Genomic DNA, 20,233 nt, shown 5'->3' with positions numbered 1-20,233 from the left:
CCAGAGTAACACTGTTTTGTTTGGCTGTATTCATGTATGGTTGAATGACAATTAAACTTGAACTTAACTTATACCCCTTCTCCCATTAGTTGTGTTCTTTGCAGACTCCTCCACTCCAGGGAAATTACTGAAGGTAACCTTACAATTAATACACGAGTCTCACTGCAAAGTGTCTAGAAAACACTATACTTTGTTGCATGAAAGTTGAGTATTTAGTGATATTTAAATCATACACAAATAATTTTACATTTATGAATTATAATTCCCACACAAAATATCACAGAGTATGAGGAATTTTAAAACAACACTTTTCATGCTTGAAAAAAATATTTGACGCTTCATTTTAGATTTACACGCAAATGACCATATACAACCCTGCCCACAGGAAAATTAATATCAGGGTTGCATATGCTGACATGTTTGTCCTTCGATAACAAGTTTATTTTGAACTTTATATTAAGTTCAAGATTCAATCATTACTCTTTCATTACTATTGAGAACACACTAACAGGAGAGCCTGGTTGACTAACCAGGGAGCCCATTAAACTGAGCCGAACAGAAGTTGACATTGGGAGTAAAAAGGGGAAGCTGCCACCACAGAAATACTGTGAGGTCTTTGTGGGAAGCTTTCTTCATGGTCAAATGCCAGCATTACAGCTTCACCATTGACCTCAGATTCTGTGCCACAAATGAAGGACTGGAGTAGTAAAAGCTACAAAGTTTCCCTCCAATTTCAGGGCTTTTCCACGGATAGAATCAATGCACAAGTTCAGATAGCGGGGAGCACCAATGCCTAGTAGATGTGATAGCCTTGACAGAAACTAACACCTGTGCAGGCCTGTGCCTACCCAATTTCAGACACGATGCAATACGTGGCCTCGGCTTAAGAGTTAGCCTACCCTACTCCCAACAACAGAACTCAAAAGAGACACCCAGGAGACTCAGCACTGAAAGCATTGCCATTAAAGGAGATGCAAGAGACTGTGAAACCACAATCTGTAGCACAAACAACCTGCTGGAGGAACTTAGCAGGTTGAGAAGCATCTGAGGGAGGAAAAGAATTGACAATATTTTATTCATTTATCTGTTGCCATAGAGTGTGGAATAGGTCCCCCAGTTTATCCCCGGCCTAATCATGGAAGAATTTACAATGACCAATTAACCTACCAACTGGTACGTCGTTGGACTGTGGGAGAAAACCAGAGCACTGGGGAGAAAGCCGAGCGGGCATGCTGAGAACGTGCAAACTCCCTGCAGGCAGCAGCAGGAAATAAACCTGGGTCACCGGTACTGTAAAATGTTGAGCTAACCAGCAAGCTACCGTGGTGCCCACAGGGCTGAAACCCTGCAACAGGTTCAGATGCAGGGTTACAAGCTGAAATGTTGGCTCTTCCTTGCGCCCCCCCCCCCACTCCACCCCACAGACACTGCTCGACCCGCTGATTCCCTCCGGCACATTGCTCGTTGCTCTTTCCCCATTACTGGTGGACTCTTAAAACAATGAAAGGGTGGCTATTTAGCATGACTTAGTTGTGTACAAAATGGGTATATTACAAAAATAAGTTACTCTTTTTATATAATGGACTGACAATGGAAAGTTTTCTTTTCATTACATGAATCAGTCAATAACTTAGTTAAAGCCAACAAGCAGCAAAAATACAAGAAATCAGATCTACAAAGTCATAAGAAACTGAATTATCCGATAAGCATTATGAAACAACAAGGCCAATGCAAAGGCTGCAGATTTATTGTACGAAAAACTGGAGAGACATGGATAATGCTGTGAGATGAACAATCTGCCCACAAGATGGCTCTAGGTACCAAAATATGGAGAACTGGGGAAAGTGATATTTTTACAATCACTGCGAGTGCCTAATGCGTGTATTTTTGGATGGGTGCTGTTGTGCTGCTCATAAGACTGTGATTCATACACAAAAGCATCGGGGAGAGGGAGACTGGGATTTCAGAGGAATTGTTTCTGGCCAGTTGTGCAACTTCAGTTTAAGGTCTCAAAAGGGAAGTAACTTGGACACATTTAAAAAAAAATCACACATAGAGTTTAGGAATTTGCCACAATTCAGTAACCTGGGTGGAACTCCTGGGTCAGCCTCGGCGTTGGAGATATTCAAATGAAAACTGGGTAAGGTGTATCTGTGTCTCTCTGTGTATATGTATTTTAAGGAGAAACCCTTACAAACAGTCCCTTTGTAACAAACTGGTTCTATTTTATTGCTGTCAATATGTCAGAAAGTACACATAAATCACTTGATAGAGTACCAAGTGGTTCCTGTAGTGTTGTAATGAATAACATCAAACTTGAACAGTTACTGAAACATGCAGAGGGAACAGTTCTGCTGTCGTCACATACATTGATCTTTCGAATTTAACGATGACAGGAGCTCGTTCATGCGTAGAGGTATCCATAAGTCCAGTGTTTATAACTTTGGGGCAGCCTATACTTGTATCTGGTAACCAGCCTGCCAGAGTAAACCTGTGTTTTTTCAGTCAGACATGTTCAGGAAAGTTACCTTAATCGGTAATTTTATCAGTACATAGAAGTCCCAATGAGAGAGAGTGCTATACTCGACCTCCTGTAAGGGAATGAGACAGTCCAGATGACAGAAATTTGTGTAGGGGAACCACTTTGCAGCTAGTGATCACAGTGCCATTAGTTTCAAGGGAATTATGGAAAATAATGGGTCTGGCCCTCAGGTTGAGATTCTAAATTGGAGAAAGGCCAATTTTGGTGGTAACAGAAAGGATCTGGCAAGTGTGGATTGGAACAAAGGTGTATCTGATAAGAGGGAGGCCTTCAAGAGTGGAGGCCTGTGACTAGTGGTGTGCCACAGGGATCAGAGCTGGGTCCATTGTTATTTGTCATCTATATCAATGATCTGGATGATAATGTGGTAAATTGGATCAGCAAATTTCCAGATGACACCAAGATTAGGGATATAGTAAACAATAAGGAAGACTATCAAAGCTTGCAGTGGGATCTGGAGCGGCTGGAAAAATGGGCTGAAAAACGGTAGATGGAATTTAATGTAGTCAAGTGTGAGGTGTTGCACTTTGGGAGGACCGACCAGGGTACACAATGAGCGGAGGACTTGAGTTATAAAGAAAAGATTGAACAGGTTAGAACTTTATTCCCTATAATGTAGAAGATTGAGGGGAGATTTGATATAGAAATACAAAATTATGAGGGGTATAGATAGGGTAAATGCAAAAGGGGTTTTTCCACTGAGGTTGGGTGAGACTGGAACTAGAAGTCTTGGGTTAATGGTGAAAAGTGAAATGTTTAAGGGGAACATGAAGGGGAATTTCTTCACACAGAATGTGGTGAGAGTGTGGAATGAGCTGCTAGTGGAAGTTGTGGCTGCAGGTTCAACCACTTCAACATTTAGAGGATATTTGGATAGGTACCTGGATGGGAGGGCTATTGTCCGGGTGCAGGTTGATGGGATTCATAGTTCTGCATGGACTAGATGGCTGAAGAGCCTGCTTCTGTGCTGAAGTGTTCAAAGACTCTATGACTTTTAAGTGTGTCATGTACGGGCCAAAACTAATTGAGACTCATTCACAATTTTAGAGGACAGCCAGTCAACTCAAAGAGAAGAAAATGTAAGAAGTTCTATGAGGTTTGTGACTGCAAGCCGCACAGCTGAATGAAACTGGCATTAATACCACGACCCTTTGCAACGCTCCTGATGCATTTGGTAGGTCCGTTCCCACTGTAAAAGGAAGATTTACTGGAAAACTTTAGTCTTGTAATGACGAATTAGGTCCTAATTCAACATTAAGTGATGGCATGGTAGTGCAGCAATTAGTGTGACACTATTACAGTGCCACTGACCCAGGTTTAGCTTCACCGCTGCCCGTAGGGAGTATGAATGCTCTCTCCATGACAGTGTGTGCTCCCTCCGGGTGCTCTAGTTTCCTTCTGCATTCTAATGAAGCACGAGTAAGTGGGTTAATTGGTCACATGGGCATAATTGGCCAACCTAGGCTCATTGTGCTGGAAGGGCCTGTAACCTCTGTATCCCTAAATTTAAAAAATCAATTAAAATTTCCCTGTTTGCTGGGAGAGGACAGGTCCAATTTACAGGATTTTAATCAGAGCTCCAGTCTACAGCAGGATTAGCCCAGAGACCCCAAACAGGTAGCAATTGGACTGAGATGCAGAGTTTCCAAAGGATCTCCTCCAAATCCCTGCTTCTGGAACAAACCACTTACTATTCTGATGGATAACACTTAATTACTGTGTGAATACCACTGCCAGGGTGGTACGTGGCAAGGGGGAGGGTTGTTGCTTTGCTGCTGCTTGTACTTGTGTGTGGCTGGAGTGGCTTTCGGGCTCTAATGTTTCTACTGTCACTCATTCTTCGGGGCACTCTACTGTTTTCGTGGATGTCTGTGAAGAATAAGAATTTCAGGATGTATAATGATATTAAATGAAACTACTGAACTATTAAAACTATTGAAAATAACATGCTCAACCAGTGAACCAAGGCAATATTGTTTACTTCTTGCTTTCAGACAATAATATTATAATTGGCTTGTCCTAGACTATTTAATGCTGTCTGTGGAGAAAGCCTAGCAGCTGAAGATCGAGGGTAATGTGCTTAAACATCACCTGGATATCTGACAGGTAACAATTCTTTCAAAAAATGTGAAGATGCTTCCACACGGCCTCGGTACCACTGCAGTTAGCTGAGACATTCTGCTCTCACAGGAAATAGAGAGCTTGCTTTCACCATTCCCAAAAGCCAGTGTTTGGCAACGGAAGGCAGCAGGAGATGGACGAGTGAACTCTTGTGTTCTCCACTGCCTGTCAAATGTCACTCTGCGATCATTTTTCTATCATAAGGTTTGAGCTAGAAACTACCAAGTATCTCTGCGATACACACCATTATATATATTGTTTTTTTAAAAGACACATCTCTAAATCTTTTAACAGTGAAATTATTTTTCTTTCTTTTGCACTGTCCAGCAATGACCAGATAGCCCTCATACTCAGCTGGGAAGGTCAATCCCAGTCACTGAACAGCATCAACTGCCCTTCCTGCCTACTGTCCAAGAGCAATGAACACAAAAAAACACAGTAGCATAGTGGTTAGCACAACGCCTTACAGTACAGGTGACTGGGGTTCAATTCCCACTGCCGCCTATAAGGAGTTTGTACTTTCTGCCCGTGACCATGTGGGTTTCCTCCGGGTGCTCCGGTTTCCTCCCACAGTCCAAAGACTGGTAGGTTGGTAGGTTAATTGGCCAATGTAAATTGTCCTGTGATTAGGCTAGGGTTAAATTGGGGGGTTGCTAGGTGATGCGGCTCGAAGGTCTGGAAGGGCCTATTCTGTGCTGTATCCAAATCTAAAATAAATAAACAAACACACCAGGGCTTGAACTGAGCTCTTCACAGGTAGTTCCAACCATGGGAAACTGTGACCAGACACAAAAGAACAAAATTCACACCACATATGATTAATAAATCTAATGTGGAAGTAGAGGGACAATCATAAAACTCTGGAGGAGCTCAGCAGGTCAGGCAGCATCTCCGGGGAGAAATAAAGGGTCGACGTTTCAGGCCGAGACCCTTCACCATTCATGCTGCCTGACCTGCTGAGTTCCTCCAGCATTTTGTGTGTGTCACTCCGGATACCCAGCATCTGCAGAATCTCTTGCATTTCTGAACTAGAGGGCATAGGTCAAAGGTGAGAGGGAAAAATTTAACGGGGACCTGAGAGGCAAGTAACTCACACAGAGGGTGTTGAGTATACAGACTGAGGAGGAGGTACTTGTGGCAGCTACAATTCTGTTTAAAAAGGCATTTAGACAGGTACATGGGTAGGAGAGATTTGGAGGGAAATAGGCCAAATGCAGGCAATTGGACTAACATGTTGGTTACCACGGACAGGAGGGGCTGATGGGCCTATTCCATTCTGTATTTTCCATGACTCTAATGATAAAGACTAATCATGCAAGATGACACTATACCACTAATAAAATACTTAATGTATGGTAATGTAGCTTTCTGTTTGTGGCATTGAGGTATTGGTGCAACGATAGTATCCACTCATAACAGCTCCTGAACCAGAATGCTTTGCTAGTCCATATCAGAGGGCGATGAAGAGTTGACGAAAGTTCTTGTACTCCAGTCAGGGCAAGGGCAACTGATCTCCAATGAGTGCAGCTTCAAAGACACTCAGGTGCTAGATGTCACCCTCGGAGTCCACCTAATTGGAACCTCCCCCCCATCCCTTCCACCTCCTTCCCTGCCACACGCAGTGTTTGCAGTGAGGCCCTTCAACTCACTCCAACAGCAGTTCTCAGTTCTCAGGCTTCTACCACCAAGGACTGCAACAAGAAGCGCATGGGAACACTGCCAACTGAAAGTCTGTTTAACAAGTCACAGGCCACCCTCACTTGGAAAGCTGGCACTCTTCCTTCTTCGCCAACAGATCCAAATCATGAAAACCCTACTCCACAGCTCCGCACATCAGAAGGGCAGCAGCAAGATCCACATCCAGCAATGAATAAAATTAGCTTTCCTGATGGGTGGTTTAAAATTTGTACTAGCTAATACATGAATATTTTAGCATGAATATATATGCATATAAATGCTTCGAGCTCAGTCACTGCAGCAAATTCAGCCAGCTACTTGCGGAAAGAAGAGGCTATTTTAAACAGTGCTCCTTATCCAGACGCAGCAGCAACGACACTCTTAAATTAAAGGTGACCCTTTGGAACTCAGTGCTCTTTGTATCTGACGTGCCTGACGTTCAGGTGAAAGCTCTGCTCCGAGGCTGGAAAACTGATTTTTTCTTGAGAAGATTTGGATCTTGCTCCCCGCCAGTATACTGAACAAGCATCGGCCTGTGCAGAGATTACTATTGCTTTTAATTAACTAATGACTGGGGGGTAGCGGGGAGAGTAGAGGTCTTGATTTGATGCCTTGAGGACACTTCCCGTACAGAGCACAATGTTATAGATATTATGGTCAGTTTCAGGTTAGGTTAGCATTATTCCTACAGGTATATCAATGACATTATTAGCAAACCTGTGTCCAATAAAATAAGGAGTTAAATGTGATCATCTGCTTTAAGACATGGGGCGAAATGTGCTCAAATGTTAAATCTTTGACTGCCAGCTCACTCAGCACCCAAAGTAAATCTACCCTCTTAGTTAGGATTCCACTGTGACTTCTCACTCTCTGGATCACCAATACATAGTGTCTGCAGTCTCCACGCCTACAACGTCCTCGAGGACAGCCTGCTACAGCCTCATCAGGACACGGGAAGCCGTTGCAGAGGAAAGCCCCTAACTCTAGGCCTCCCTCTGAGCTACACGCTACTCTGACTTGGAAATAGATTGCCCGTATGTTATCACCTCTGGCTTAAGACCTTGAAACTTGCTGCGCAACCTCTCTGAGGAAGATGGACAGCGGTGTCTAAAGGTCCTGCCTCACCAACACCCCACCTCCTCAAGGGCAAAATCAGGCAAGTGGTGGCCTTGTCAGCAATGTCACCATCCCTCAGAAGAATAAACGCTTAACCCTGCTGTATAAATCATTCCCTGCAAATACTCCTAGGAGGGTTAATGAAAACGCATCCAGCTCAAGCTTTCTTTTGATAAAAAATAACACTACAAGTTAAATTTCTGGCGTGGTATTTTATAACACAATATTTTGCCTTCTGTCAGCTTCATTAGCATTAGGGTTACACAACCTGCCTTGCCCAATTTCCACAAGAAACCCTGTGATTTTAATTTAAGTGGTCCTGTGAGATTTCTTTTTCCCTCCCAGCTGGCCTCTGGGCAAGGGTGGAGACTGACCCCCCCCCACCTCCCTCCACACTCTAACAACCATGTCAGGTCAGTAACTGTGAAAGTGATGCATCGCCAGGTGTGAAGCAGATTAATACTTACTCCTCTGCTTGGATGGAGTCAACTGGAGCCACGTAATTACTGGGAATGTATCCTGTGCCCCCAGTCTGCAAGGACCTGGCTTCCCACCAATCTCCCTCTCTGCAAAAAGACAGAAACACCGTCAACAAAGGAACAGATTGGAAGTACAGCTGACAGGAAGAATTCGATATACGATTATTGACTGATAACGCTGCTGATGAACTGATATGCAAATAAGAAAGCAGGTCTGACACGCAGCACCACAGCTGTTTGACAGTTGACTGCAGCAAACCTCATTCTCCCTCGTCTGTACCTTGATGGCAACTTCACTGTGACAGGCCTGCTGTCCAGCTTTAACTGCGGCCACACTCCCTGACGGGGGCTGGCCTGGATCTGGGGACATATGCAGCTGGATAGTACACCAAGAAAAACCACAATGAGCAAAGAAGAGGAGGAGAGGCGTGACAGAGAGGCAGCAGGAAGGAGAAACTTATCCAGGGCTAGAGTAAAAAGCCAGTAATCCAACAAGGAGAACCTTTATCTTTCGGCCCCTTAATCGATGGGTTTATGGGCTCAGCAGCTCCATCACGGGCACAACCTCCCTGTCATCAAGGACATGCTCACGAGAAGGCAGCATCCATCAGTAAGGACCCTCCCCTTCCAGGACATGCCCTCTCCTCCTTGTGACCATTGCAGAGATAGTACAGCCTGAAGGTGAACACGCAAACTTTCGGGGACTGCTTCTTCTCCTCTGCCAGCAGATTTGTGAATGGCCTGTGAACACCAACTCCTAGGAGTACTCCTTTATTTGCTCGTGCAATTGACAATAATTTTATTTATTATTGAGATACAAAGCCGATTTGGCCCTTCGAGCCACCCCCCCCCCCACCCGCCAGCGATCAATCCCCCGATCTAATCCTCAGTTAGGTTAGATCTAATTCTAACCTAATTACAGGGACAATTTACAAAGACCAATTAACCTACCAACTGACACGCCTTTGGACTGTGGGAGGAAACCAGAGCAACCAGAAGAAACCCATGTGGTCACGGGGAGAAGATACAAACATCTTGTTTTTTTATAACCCATGTGGTCACAGGGAGAAGATACAAACTCTTTACGGGCAGCGGCGGGAATTGAACCCCGGTCACCTGTACTGTAAAGCGTCGTGCTAACCACTATGCCAGCGTGCCCTTCTTCATATCTTTGTACTAAACCGCTGCTGCAAAACAATAAAATTTCACGCCTTACAAGTCAGTGTTAATGTATCTGACTCTGAAAGTCTAGATAATTCTTAAATATTGAAGGACTGTTTCCCTTCATCAACCACTTGAGCAGTGTATTCTGGATTCTGATCACTGTGTGGATGAAATGCTTCCTCCTTAGATCCCCTCCAAATCTCTCACTCAGAACATACACACTCCAGTTTTAATCACCTCTTCAATCTCTGCTCCACAGCTGCTAACCTGTACTACTGACATGAACCTTCCAAAAAGGGTCACGGTACTCAAGCCTGAGCAAACAAAAGGAAATAAGGAGCACCAAATTAAATATTAACGCTGCCTGTTCCTGCAACTATTTCACACAGAGCCAATTAACCTTGGAAATCTGAAACGCAGAAAGCACTGGGAACACTCAGCAGGTCGGGCGGCACCCGTGGTGAGAGAAACTGAGGAAATGTTTCAGGTTAATCTTTCTGATTTTAGGCAATAAGCTTACTTTATCAGGGCTCGGATATTAAGAACGACACTGGTTTTCTAAGACGAAAAGTTTGCATTTTAGTTTTGGGGCTTCATTACTTTTACTGACTGTGTGGACAGAGCCCTTCTTCACAGCTGCTTTTCCAGCATGTAGTCCTGATCTTGCCGGTGCTTTTGGGATCAGGTAGCCTTGCTTGTAACCACCACTTACTCCCGAGGAAACTGGTAATTTAACTCCGCCCAAGGCCACCGTGCCTCTTCTTCCAAACTTCCCCATGTCCGGGCCACTTGTCTTTGCTGTTCCACAACCTGCTCCCTGCTCCTCTTCGGTGCAAACATGCTCCTCAACTTGAACCCAGCTGCCCACTGTCCTCCATTCGAAACATGCCCGACTGGCAAACCCTCCCCTGCAGAGCTGTGGTTTTCAGTGCAAACACTCATCTCCCTTCCCACCCACCAAAGTGCTTCAGACTTGGAGCTTGGCAGTTTCAGCAAAGACCATTAAGTCATCGCTAACTTATAATCACGCAGGAGGCTATTGCACCAAATGTTCAACAGATTTCAGAAATCCTTTCATGCCCAGAAGCAAACCAAGTCAGCTGGTTTTGCTCAGGGTGTCTAGGCAACGTGATCACACATCTGGTGTTTGACAGATAAGCAGAAACAAGAGGGACAGTGTCCAACTCTTGCTATGCACTCCATCAATCCTGCCAAGTAATCCTGGCTGGTATGGGCCTCAAGGGGCAGAGCACATAATCCCAGACTTTGAGCTGGTCACAGGAAAGGCGAGGGCTATGAATGGGGACCATACATCAAAGAACATAGATCATTTAACCTAGAGACCAGAGCAGTAGTATTGATGAGGAAAGCTTATCCAGCACTGTGACACCACTATCAACAGCAAAAAAAGACTTCCAATTCCTTTTGGTGTTGCTGTTTACAGCATTTCTCCGGGCAACCATGCAAACCCTTGCTTATCCCGTGGCAGGTGCGGCAAGGGACCTGCGGAGACATCAGCCAGGAAGGCTCCTGTCTTCACAGTGCTGCACCGTACAGCAGGGCTTTGTGAGCTGGCTCAGAGCTGACACAATAGGGCTTGTGAACCAGAAATTCTTCCATAGTCACAGCCACACTCCATCCAATGGGCTTCAAACAGCCTCGCTTTTTTGCGTTCTTCAACTGGTGGGTGTAGGAAGTGGCCAACCAGCGGTAGCAATGGCTCCCATCTTTACTCTCCAGGTGGACAGCTATCTGAAACCAAAGTCCCATCCTTCTCTTCCCCTTTACTCCAACCCTCTACCCATCTGTAAACATCAACCGAATTTCAGCTGTGATCACAAAAACGTCCCCATGTTTATTTTGTTTATTTATTGAGATACAGTGTGGTAGGCCCTTCCAGCTGCCCAGCAACCCCCAATTTAACCCTAAGCTAACCACAGGCCAATTTACAATGAGCAATTAACCTACCAACCAGTACTTTGGACTGTGGGAGGAAACCAGATCACCCAGAGGAAACCCCTGCGGTCACGGAGAGAACGTACGAACTTCTTACAGAAAACGACAGGAATCTCACAAGCTGGCGGAGTAAACTTACTTCCCCCTTTGCTCTCTGCTCTAAATTTTTAGCATTAAATTCTACATTTTATCTTCTTGGCTTTGGATTCCATAATCACTGAAAACAGCCTGGTTCTGCCTTCAAATGAGCTGCTGGGGAATCTAGCAGGAAGGCAACAAATCCAGATGAAAAGTCTTGACCCAAAACGTTGACTGTCCATTTCCCTCATCAGATGCTGCCTGACTGGCCGAGTTCCTCCAGCAGCTCATTCTCCAGCACCTGCAGTTTCTTAGGCTTATGTTTCGGCCATTTTACTTCCTTTGTTTTATTGCTCTGTCAGCCATTAGATGTTGCAAAATGGCTCTTCTTCACAAGGCAGTGGATTCAAGCTCCTTTCCCCAGTGAAGGAGTGAGGTGGTCATCAGCGCAGTCGTTCGCCTGAGATCTGATGGCACTATTGTGAAGAAGTTTAGCCAGCAAGGACTGGTGACGTGCACCGGCTGCTCATACGACCATCCACCACCCGCTCCCATGGCTCCACATGACCTTGATCTGTTGGGGGGGGGGAAGGGCTAAGCAGGTACTACACCTTGCCCAAGGGTGACCTGCAGGCTAGCGGAGGGAAGGAGCGCCTTACACCCCCTCTGCTAGAGACACACGCCACTCCACCACCCCACCCCATCTATGCCTCTCATAATTCTCTAAATTCCGATCAGGTTTCCCCCCAGCTCTGTGGAAAACAACCTAAGTTTGCAGCTCATACCCTCTAATCCAGGAAATCTCCTGGTCCATCCGCTTCTGTACCCTTTCCAAAGCCTCTACAGCCTTCTGATAATGCTGTGGCCACAATCACACACAATACTACATTTGCCAAGAACAGTCATGATCATAGACCACGACTGCTTACGGCACACGACGACTCCGTGCAGCCTAACCCAAAGTTTACCTGAGCATAAGAAACATTTTCCACCATCATGTGTACGACACCTACAACGAGATCACCTCTGACCTTTAACTTGTACCTACTCCACCTCCCTTGATTCCCTCGGTAATCAAATGTCAATCTATCTCTGAAGGAAACTTGTCTGTTTATTTCCTCTATTGGGAATCTAACTGCCCAAATATATACTAACACATGCTGGGGGTAGAAGGAAGAATGAGAAGCCTCAGGCCCCCAATAAGTGAACAATTGCTGATACCAGGTTTCCCTAATACAATAAATTATGGAAGACTAAATACAAGTGTTTAGAAATAATTCAGAAAATGCTGGCAATCCTTAGCAGGTTAGGCAGCATCTGTGGACAGAGTAACAGATTAACGCTTTAGGTCAATGACCCTTTGTCAGTTCCGATTCTGTGCATAACATCATCCTCAGCAGCACACACAAAGTGCTGGAGGAACTCAGCAAGTCAGGCAGCATCTACGGAACAGAATAAACAGTCGAAGTTTTGGGCCAAGGCCCTTCTTCAGGGCTGGAAAGGAAGGGGGAAGCAGCCAGAATGAAAAGGTGGGGGGAGGGGACGGAGGCTAGCTGGAAGGTGGTGGGTGAAGCCAGGTGGGTGGGAAAGGTAAAGGGCTGGAGAAGAAGGAATATGATAGGAGAAAGGGAAGGATGAGGTGCCCCAAGGGGAAGTGATGAGCAGGTAAGAAGAGGTGAGAGGCCAGAGTGGGGAATAGAAGGTGGGGGGGGGGGGAGTGGAAATTTTTTTCACTGGAAGGAGAAATTGATAATCGTGCCATCGGGTTGGAGGCTACCCAAGATTATCGGTGACTCATCACCACCGTCTCACCACCCTGACCGTCAGGTAAATTAATGGCTGGTTTGCTGCAAGCATTGTCAACACATACTGTACACATTTTCATAAGCTTGGTGATGTTTTATGTGGAACCAGGCATCAATTAGGATGGGATTAATGACTTCTTAGTGCTGTCACAATAAGGGACGGGGAAAAGCACCGCTCAGTTTAGTCCACAGAGCCTACTGTTTTGGCACAGGCTTGGACACTGGAGAACCGCTGAAGGTTCAGGAGTCATTTCAGCTGCGGAGATGGATTAAAATAGAATTACACAAACCACAGTAAGGAGACTGACACTTTGTCTCCAACAGATTGTTGGTACTTGTACTCCACAAGACTCCTCCGAATCTAATTACCTCCACTGCACTCCCCCCCACCCCACCAAAACTCTCTACCGGTTAATCCCTCACGTGAATATCGATGCTTTCTCTGGCTGCACATTCCACATTTAAATTCCTTCCTTCTTGAAGTCAGGCTGCATGGCTGTTACCATGGTGACAGAGGACAAAGATTCCTTTCAATAGTTTATTTTAAAATATGGCACCGTGAATATAGACAGTGTATACTGTGCGTGTGTGAGTATAGAATATGTAATAACCAAAAGAGATCCTGGCTTCCCCACGGAGGAGAAATGCCGTCAATGGCCCCAGGAAATAATTTAAATTGCCCATCAGTGATGTGAAGGAAGTCACACACTCAAAGGCTTGAGCTGCGGATTCTGTGCAGTTAGACTGCGATTCCCTTACCTGCCGCTTTCATTACTCACCCTTTGCTCTCCCTTCCACAATCGTCTCCATTCACTCTCCCCTCTCCCTATCCATCTTCCCTCGTCCACCCAACCCTCCCCTCCCGCCCATGCCACACTTTTCTCAGCCTCCCCTTCTCCCCTCAGACCCTATCCTCCCCTTATCCCTCTTTCACTCCATACTTACGTGTTATTAAGTATCTGAAACTTCTCCCCTTTCTGAAAGCTGAGGTCATCGTCTGTCCTGGCATCGTAGTCGTACAGAGCCACAAACAGAGTTACCCCTACTGTAGGCAGAAAGCAGAAAGGCATTCATCAGCACTATATCCCACTCATACATTAGGACTCTGTGGAACAGAAATTCATCCCCTGAAACAAACATATTGCCTTGTCGTGGTTTGGAGACTTGCATGCCTCAGTGACCCAGAGATCTATGTTGGCTGGAGTCTGGGCTTCATGTTTTGGCTCCTGGTAGGGTCATGACCCATGCCAAACAGGTCAAAGGGTAGAGGCCAGACTAAGAGTGGTCCACCGGTCCCCCAGGTTTGGGGGTTCAGCAGAGGGCCAACAACCCTGACTGGTCAAACAAAACTGTTACGGAACAGCAACGAAGAATCCTTCTGCACCTGAGTGTGATGGTATTCCTAAACTTGAGTGGCTGACAGTAGTGAAAACCAAGAGGAAGCTGCTGGCAAAATGGAGGAGACCCTGAATGCCTCCAAGGTCAGAGAGAGATGGAGAACCTTCAAGAATGCCCCAAACGCCAGCAGGTGTGAGGACAGTAAGTAGCTAAGATCCACATAGTAACATCAGCACAATGAGCTCTGTCTACGCAACTTAGGTCAACTTGGAGGAGAATCCTGCTCTTCCCCCCCGCCCCCCAGTGAGAACAAAGTTCAACTGCAGTACCCATGACGGCAGTCTCACTTTTAACAACGTGGTCAAAGGGCACCACCAGTTGACCTCCCTCACTGGCAGTCTTCCACAAACCTTCCAAACTCGCACCACCCTCCTCATCATTTCAGCCGCTCACGTTGGGAGCTTCTCACACGGTCTGCAGTATGCATACCATCTGAGTGTGGATTCACAGACAAGGTTCCGAAAGAGCCCAGGATAGTTTGGAAATTCATTTTTGATGCACGTGCCTGAATTCTCTTGACATTAAAGGGCCATTGGATGCAAGCTGGGAGCTCTCTCACGACTGAGCTTGGCATGAGGACAACACATCCCCTGGCTGTGTACTGCTCCACACAACGGCCCAGACCATGCACAGATACATAGCTGAACTCAGCAGAAAGTTCTGATAACATCATTTTCAACCCTTTGATCTCAATATACGAGTTAAAGATCAATTTAAATTTTGCTGTTGACAAAGTTCAGCAATATTGTAAAGTATTGTAGATCAAACCCAAGGCACTAACTTGCATTTACATTTACTCTTCAATGCATTTCATGGGGGCTTTTGCATGGTGGAGTCATTATTGTGGATTCATTTGCAGGACGTAAGCTTTACGAGCAAGGTCACCACTTGTTGCCCATTACTAATGGGCTTCAGAGAAGAGCCACCCTCCCAAACTGCGGAGGTCTGTGGGAAATTATTCTTGAATTATGCGCTGGACTTGATGGGCCATTTCAGACTGAAGTTAAAAAGATTTGCTACATTGCCAGCTGCTCAATGAAGGACAACAGACTCACTTCCTTGAAGAGGTATCAATGCTTAAATTTATTTTTAAACAGTAGCTTAGAACTTCATGGTCGCCATTTCTAAGATGGGCTTTTAAACAAAAGTCTGGGTTTATTTAATTCCCCAATTTAAGTGCTGCAGCTCGTGATGGGATGTGAACTAGTACGGTTGGATCAATAGCTCAGGTCTCTTAACTACAATCATGATTTGCATAAAAATCCCACTGGCTTCAGAGCAAAGTCCCTCTCTGGTGAGCATCACTGAAAGCAAGCCTGATTCTAGTGAAGGACAGATTCAATACAGAGAGTTGGTATTAAACTACATATCAACTTTAAAAGAAAACAAAAGTATCAAAGAGAAAACAGCGAGTATTTTCCCTACCAGTTAATGATCCTCCGCCACGGGTCCGCAGTGTCCCGGTGTGGGAGGAGGTATGAACGCCTCCAAAGACCGTCAATGTTTGTCCGCTTGTCCCATGGAAACTGTTGTAATTGGGAATCCCCGTCACACTGAAGTTGGGGTAATGCTGAGGGGAAGGGTCAGGCCCATACCGATAGCCTGGGTTCTGGGGGATGGAACCAGCCCTCTCATCCACCGTTCCTTTAGTTGTCTCTTTGTCCTTGCATTGCACACAGCCCATTATCTAAACACCTGGAAAAGAGGCCAAAGACAAGTCTCAGTATACAACAGCATTTACGTAAATTGATAGCAACTGGTAGAGCACACTGCTATTTACTACAGCAGGAATACTGGGACAGTATCTGTGCACAGCTGGAACCCGGCTTCAGGGCACAGCTGGAATAAAACACTTCCTTTCCACACTGGTTCAACTGCACTATTAGTGGGGCTAATGCTTTGCTGTTTTCTGCATCATTTCTCTTTGCATCAGTATAAGGGTCAAAACAATAGATTGTTCTCAGGTAGTGGATAATGTCCTTTCTCCAGGCCATTAATGAACTTGACAGGCTTCTATAACAATCCAGCAGCTTTACAATCTACTAATATACTAATAACTGCGTTTCCCCCCTCACTTCACAGTGATGCAATCACAACGAAGGCACACCAATGGATCTACATCAGGGGTCCCAACCTTTTGTATACCATTAACCGAGGGGTCCGCAGACCCCGGGTTGGGAACACCAGATCTGCATCAACAGCAGTCTGAAGAGATTTTCTATGTCACTGAAGACTCTTACAGATCCCTATAGGTGTACAGTGTAGACTAGCATTCTGACTGGGTGCATCATAGTCTGGCATGGGCACTCTATTGCACAGGATCACAAAAGGCGACAGAAGATTGTCGAGTCAGCCAGCTCCATCACTGGCACAACCACCCCACACCACCCAGGACATCTTCAAGAGGTGGTCCTCCAAGAAGGCAGAATTCATTACCCAGGGCCCTCAACATCTGGGACACACTCTCCTCACGTTACAATCATCAGAGAGAAAGCACAGGAGCCCAAAGATCCACATTCAATGATTCAGGAAAAGCTTCTTCCTCTCCGCCATCAGATTTCTGAATGCTCCATGAACGCCATCTCGTTACTTGCTATTCTTTTGTTTGCACCATTTATTCCTGTGATTCATGCCTTTGCATTATACTGCTGCCTCAAAACAACGAGTTGTGTGTCATAAGTTAGTGACAATAAATCTGATTCTGAGGTTTTATTAACTGAGTTTAAATTCCCTTTACAGCACGCTGGGATTTGAATTCGCACCCTTATCACAGCTCAGGCCTCTGGATAATGGAACAAATAACAGATTGGTGTAATAAGTACTCGCACAGCTATTGCAGGTGCAGTTTGAAGATTAATCAATAGTTTATGGAAACTGGATACGAGTCCACAATCAGAAGGTCACAAGGTTGATGTGATGACAGTCCAGTCACTTGAATTGTGACTGGAAGCCTACCACATTCATAGTCCAATGAAATTTCAGACAATACCTACCCAAATGGAAGTGAACATCCAACACTTTCTACGTACCTGGCCTGCACTTGCTCTTTCTCAACTCATCCCTAGAGACTTTGACCTCAAGGGATTTGGTTTACGGCATGCTCCCAAAGGACGAGGCAACTGATCGCACTGCTTTTTATGTAAATGTGCTATTATCTGACAAGATGAATTATTGCTTGGATTTTACAAACAGAAGCATGAAATTGAAGGAGCAATTCCATGTTATTTTTACACAAAACCACATTGGAAACTAAGTCATTGATCAGCTAGGGTAAATTAATGATAGTGGAGTTTGAAGAATAACATCTTAAAAAACAGCTGGCTGATATCAGGTCCTCCCTTAGCTTCCATTGCTCTGATGAAAACACATCCAATCCGTTCTCAGAACTGGAATGTTCCATGCTAACCAATCTCCTTGTTTATCTCCAGTGCATTTATGTCTTTTCTGCAGTGTGTCAACCAGAACTGCACACAGCACCAAGACCTTCCTGCTCATATATTCCATGTCCCAGATGACGGCAAGAATCCTGTACGTCTACACCAGCTCGTGCACCTGTGCCGCCACCTTTGGAGATCTGTGACCTTGTAAATCGAGGTTTTCAATCCTCCAAGAAACCCTGCCGTACATAGCAGAAGACCAACGTTTATTAAATCTGTCAGTTATTGGGATTAAATTTCATCTGCCTTTGCTCCATAGAATTTAGCAGCGGATCAATAGTGTGTTTTTTTTTTATTGAGATACAACGCAGAGCAAGCCTTTCCGGCCCTTTGAGCCGCACGGCCCAGCAATTCGCCTGATTTAATCCGAGCCTAATCACAGGACAACATACAATGACCAATTAACCTACCAACCACTGGGAGGAAACTCGGAGGAAACCCACGCGGTCACGGGGAGATCGTACAAACTCCATACAGGCAGCGCCGGGTATTGAACCTGGGTTGCTGGTACTGTAAAGCGTTGTGCGAACCACCGCGCTACCGTGCCACCCCACAGCTCACTCGAAGACCATCCTTCTCAATACCAGCACCACTAGTTTTAGTGGAAGCCAGCCCTCATTCTCCAAACATACAGACTCTCGATCAGAGCCCTCTTGATGTCCTTAATGGTTAGTTTCAGGAAATGGGTCTTTAGACCTCTGAATGGTAATTAGCAGCTCATACAGGGAGATGCAGTGAAGCAAGGGGACATACAGTAAGTGGCAGAGTATAGCGTGGTGTAGGGAACAGAGGGCCTTCGGAGTACATGTCCACACATTTTTAGAGAGAGTGAGCCAAGAGAACAAGGCATGAGGGATGCTTCCCTCGATTAGGGAAGGCATACAACACAGAGCAGGGAGGTTAAAGTCCAAGGTAAATTTATTATCAAAGTACATATATGTCACCATATACATCCAGAGATTCATTTTCTTGCAGGTATATTCAGTAAGTCCATAATAGAGTAACAGCCATAATAGAATCAATGAAAGACCGCTCCAACTTGGGCGTTCAACCAGTGTGCAATAGACAACAAACTGTGCAAATACAAAAAGAAATACATAATAATAATAATAAATAAATAAGCAATAAATATTGAGAACATGAGATGAAGAGTCCTTGAGAGTGAGCCCAGAGGTTGCGGGAACATTTCAGTGATGGGACAAGTGAAGTTATCCTGCTTGGTTCAAGAGCCTGATGGTTGAGAGGTAATAATTAAGCATGCCGCCTGTGCTGAAGGAGATTGTGGAGGAGATGTTGTTGCAATCTGAACTGACTGGTAATGTACAGCCGCTATTTGTTCTGTTCACATTACAGGAAAGACATAGGTTCAAAAGGGATTAAATTTTATCTATCCATACAACTTAACAGCTGAATAATATCACCCTAAGACTATCAGGCTCCAAAAGGGCGACAATCATACCAATGCCCAAGGAGAACTGAGTAAGCTGCTTCAACGACTATCATCCAGTTGCACTCGTGATGATGATCATGGCCAGGATCAACTCCCGCCTAAGCAAGGATCTGGACCCGCTGCAACTTGCCTATTGCCACAATAGGTCTACAGTGGACACAATCTTACTGGCTCTCCACTCAATCCTTGGATCACCTGAACAATAGCAATATCTACATCAGCTCGGCGTTCAACACCACCATCCCCTCAGTACTAATCAACAATCTCCAAAGGGCTCGGTACCCTCCACAACTGGATCCTTGACTTCCTCGTTGGGGAGATCACACTCAGTGCAGATCAGGAATAACATCCCTTTCTCGCTGACGATCAATGCTGATGCACCTCAAGGACTCCACTGCTCTCCTCTCTCTATACCCACAACAGTGTGGCTGGGCATAGCTCAAATACCATCCATAAATTTGATATTGACACAACTACGGCTGGCAGAATTTCAGATGGTGAAGAGGTGGGTGTACAGGAGTGAGACAGATCAGCCGGTTGAGTGGTGTTGCAACAACAACCTTGAACTCAACATCAGTAAGGCCAACAACGTGGTCTTCAGGAAGGGGAAGTCAAGGGAACACATACTAGTCCTCATCCAGAGATCAGCAGTGGAAAGTTCCAGGGTGTCAACATCTCTGAAGATCTATCCCTGGCCCAACATACTGATGCAATTACAAAGAAAGCCTGACAGCAGCTATATTTTATTAGGAGTTTGAGGAGGTTTGGAATGTTACCAAAGACTCTTGCAAATTTCTACAGATGTTCTGTAGAGAACATTCTAACTGGGTGCATCACCATCTGTTATGGAGGGGCCACTGCAAAGGATTGTTAAAAGCGGGACAAAGTTGCAAACTCAGCTAACTCATGCAGTATGACCCATAATCTAGACCAGGAGATTGTAACCTCTTTTTATATACCGGGGTCCCCAAACATTTTTGCACCGTGAACCAGTTTAATATTGACAATAT

The 20,233-nt window shown here is 45.2% G+C and overlaps 1 protein-coding gene across 9 annotated transcripts in view; it reads right to left on the bottom strand.

Annotated features, from left to right (window-relative positions):
* Positions 1-20,233, bottom strand: part of LOC134342509 (tyrosine-protein kinase Fyn) — a 235,992-nt gene that overhangs the window by 40,193 nt on the left and 175,566 nt on the right. For all 9 annotated transcript variants that reach the window (XM_063040742.1, XM_063040741.1, XM_063040736.1 and 6 more), the window contains 3 exons: positions 15,762-16,031; positions 13,884-13,983; positions 7,924-8,022 (listed from right to left, as the gene is read on the bottom strand). In XM_063040742.1, coding sequence (XP_062896812.1) covers positions 7,924-8,022; positions 13,884-13,983; positions 15,762-16,020 — 458 coding nt within the window. In that variant the 5' untranslated portion in view covers positions 16,021-16,031. The remainder of the gene's footprint in view (positions 1-7,923; positions 8,023-13,883; positions 13,984-15,761; positions 16,032-20,233) is intronic.

Source organism: Mobula hypostoma, chromosome 2, assembly GCF_963921235.1.
Source record: "Mobula hypostoma chromosome 2, sMobHyp1.1, whole genome shotgun sequence".
NCBI lineage: Eukaryota > Metazoa > Chordata > Chondrichthyes > Myliobatiformes > Myliobatidae > Mobula > Mobula hypostoma.
The sequence above is the reverse complement of the archived record's forward strand: the minus strand, read 5'-3'. Positions and strand labels throughout refer to the sequence as shown.